At 82.2% G+C, this 601-nt stretch overlaps 1 protein-coding gene across 1 annotated transcript in view; it reads left to right on the top strand.

The window, feature by feature from the left end:
• Window positions 1-29: 29 nt before the first annotated feature.
• DIS3L (DIS3 like exosome 3'-5' exoribonuclease) overlaps window positions 30-601 on the top strand; it is a 31807-nt gene continuing 31235 nt past the window's right edge. Inside the window, exon 1 of the mRNA XM_045810684.2 lies at window positions 30-282. Coding sequence (XP_045666640.2) covers window positions 144-282 — 139 coding nt within the window. The 5' untranslated portion in view covers window positions 30-143. The remainder of the gene's footprint in view (window positions 283-601) is intronic.

Here is a 601-nt window from a genome sequence, read left to right as displayed (position 1 = left end):
GACCAGGCCGCCCGGCCGAGGGGGCGGGCCCGGAGCCGCGGCCTCGCTTCCGCCCGCGCCGCGCCGCGCCCGCCACCTCCCGGCCGCTCGCTGGGGCGGGCCTGGCCGGGGCCCGGAGCCGGGAGCCGCCGAGCGCCGCCGGCATGCTGCAGAAGCGGGAGAAGGTGCTGCTCCTGAGGACCTTCCAGGGCCGGACGCTGCGGATCGTGCGGGAGCACTACCTGCGGCCCAGCGTGCCGTGCAACAGCCCGCTCTGCCCGCAGCCCGCCGCCTGCCGCAACGGTCAGGGCCGGGCCGCAGCGCGGAGAGCCGGGCGCGGCGGGAGCGAGGGCGGCGGGGCCGGGCCGGGCGTCCGCCGGGAGGCGCCAGGGCGCTGCTGGAGGCGGAGCGCGGGGTCGCGCCGAGGCCGAGGCCGAGGCCGCGGGGCCTCCGCCCGTCCGGGCAGGAGCTCGGGCCGGCTGCGGGGCTGCGGGCGCGGAGCGAGAGGCCCGCGGCCCCAGAGGCGCCCCGACGGCCGTGGCGCGCGGCTTCCCGGGGCTGTCCACACCCGCCCTCCCGACGGCCCCCCTCTCAAACGGAAGGGCCCGGAGAGCGGGGCTTT

The sequence above is a fragment of the Ursus americanus genome, chromosome 28 (genome assembly GCF_024610735.1).
Source record: "Ursus americanus isolate L20-20 chromosome 28, mUrsAme1.1.p, whole genome shotgun sequence".
NCBI classification, from domain to species: domain Eukaryota; kingdom Metazoa; phylum Chordata; class Mammalia; order Carnivora; family Ursidae; genus Ursus; species Ursus americanus.
This window is presented reverse-complemented; position numbering and strand designations above follow the sequence as displayed.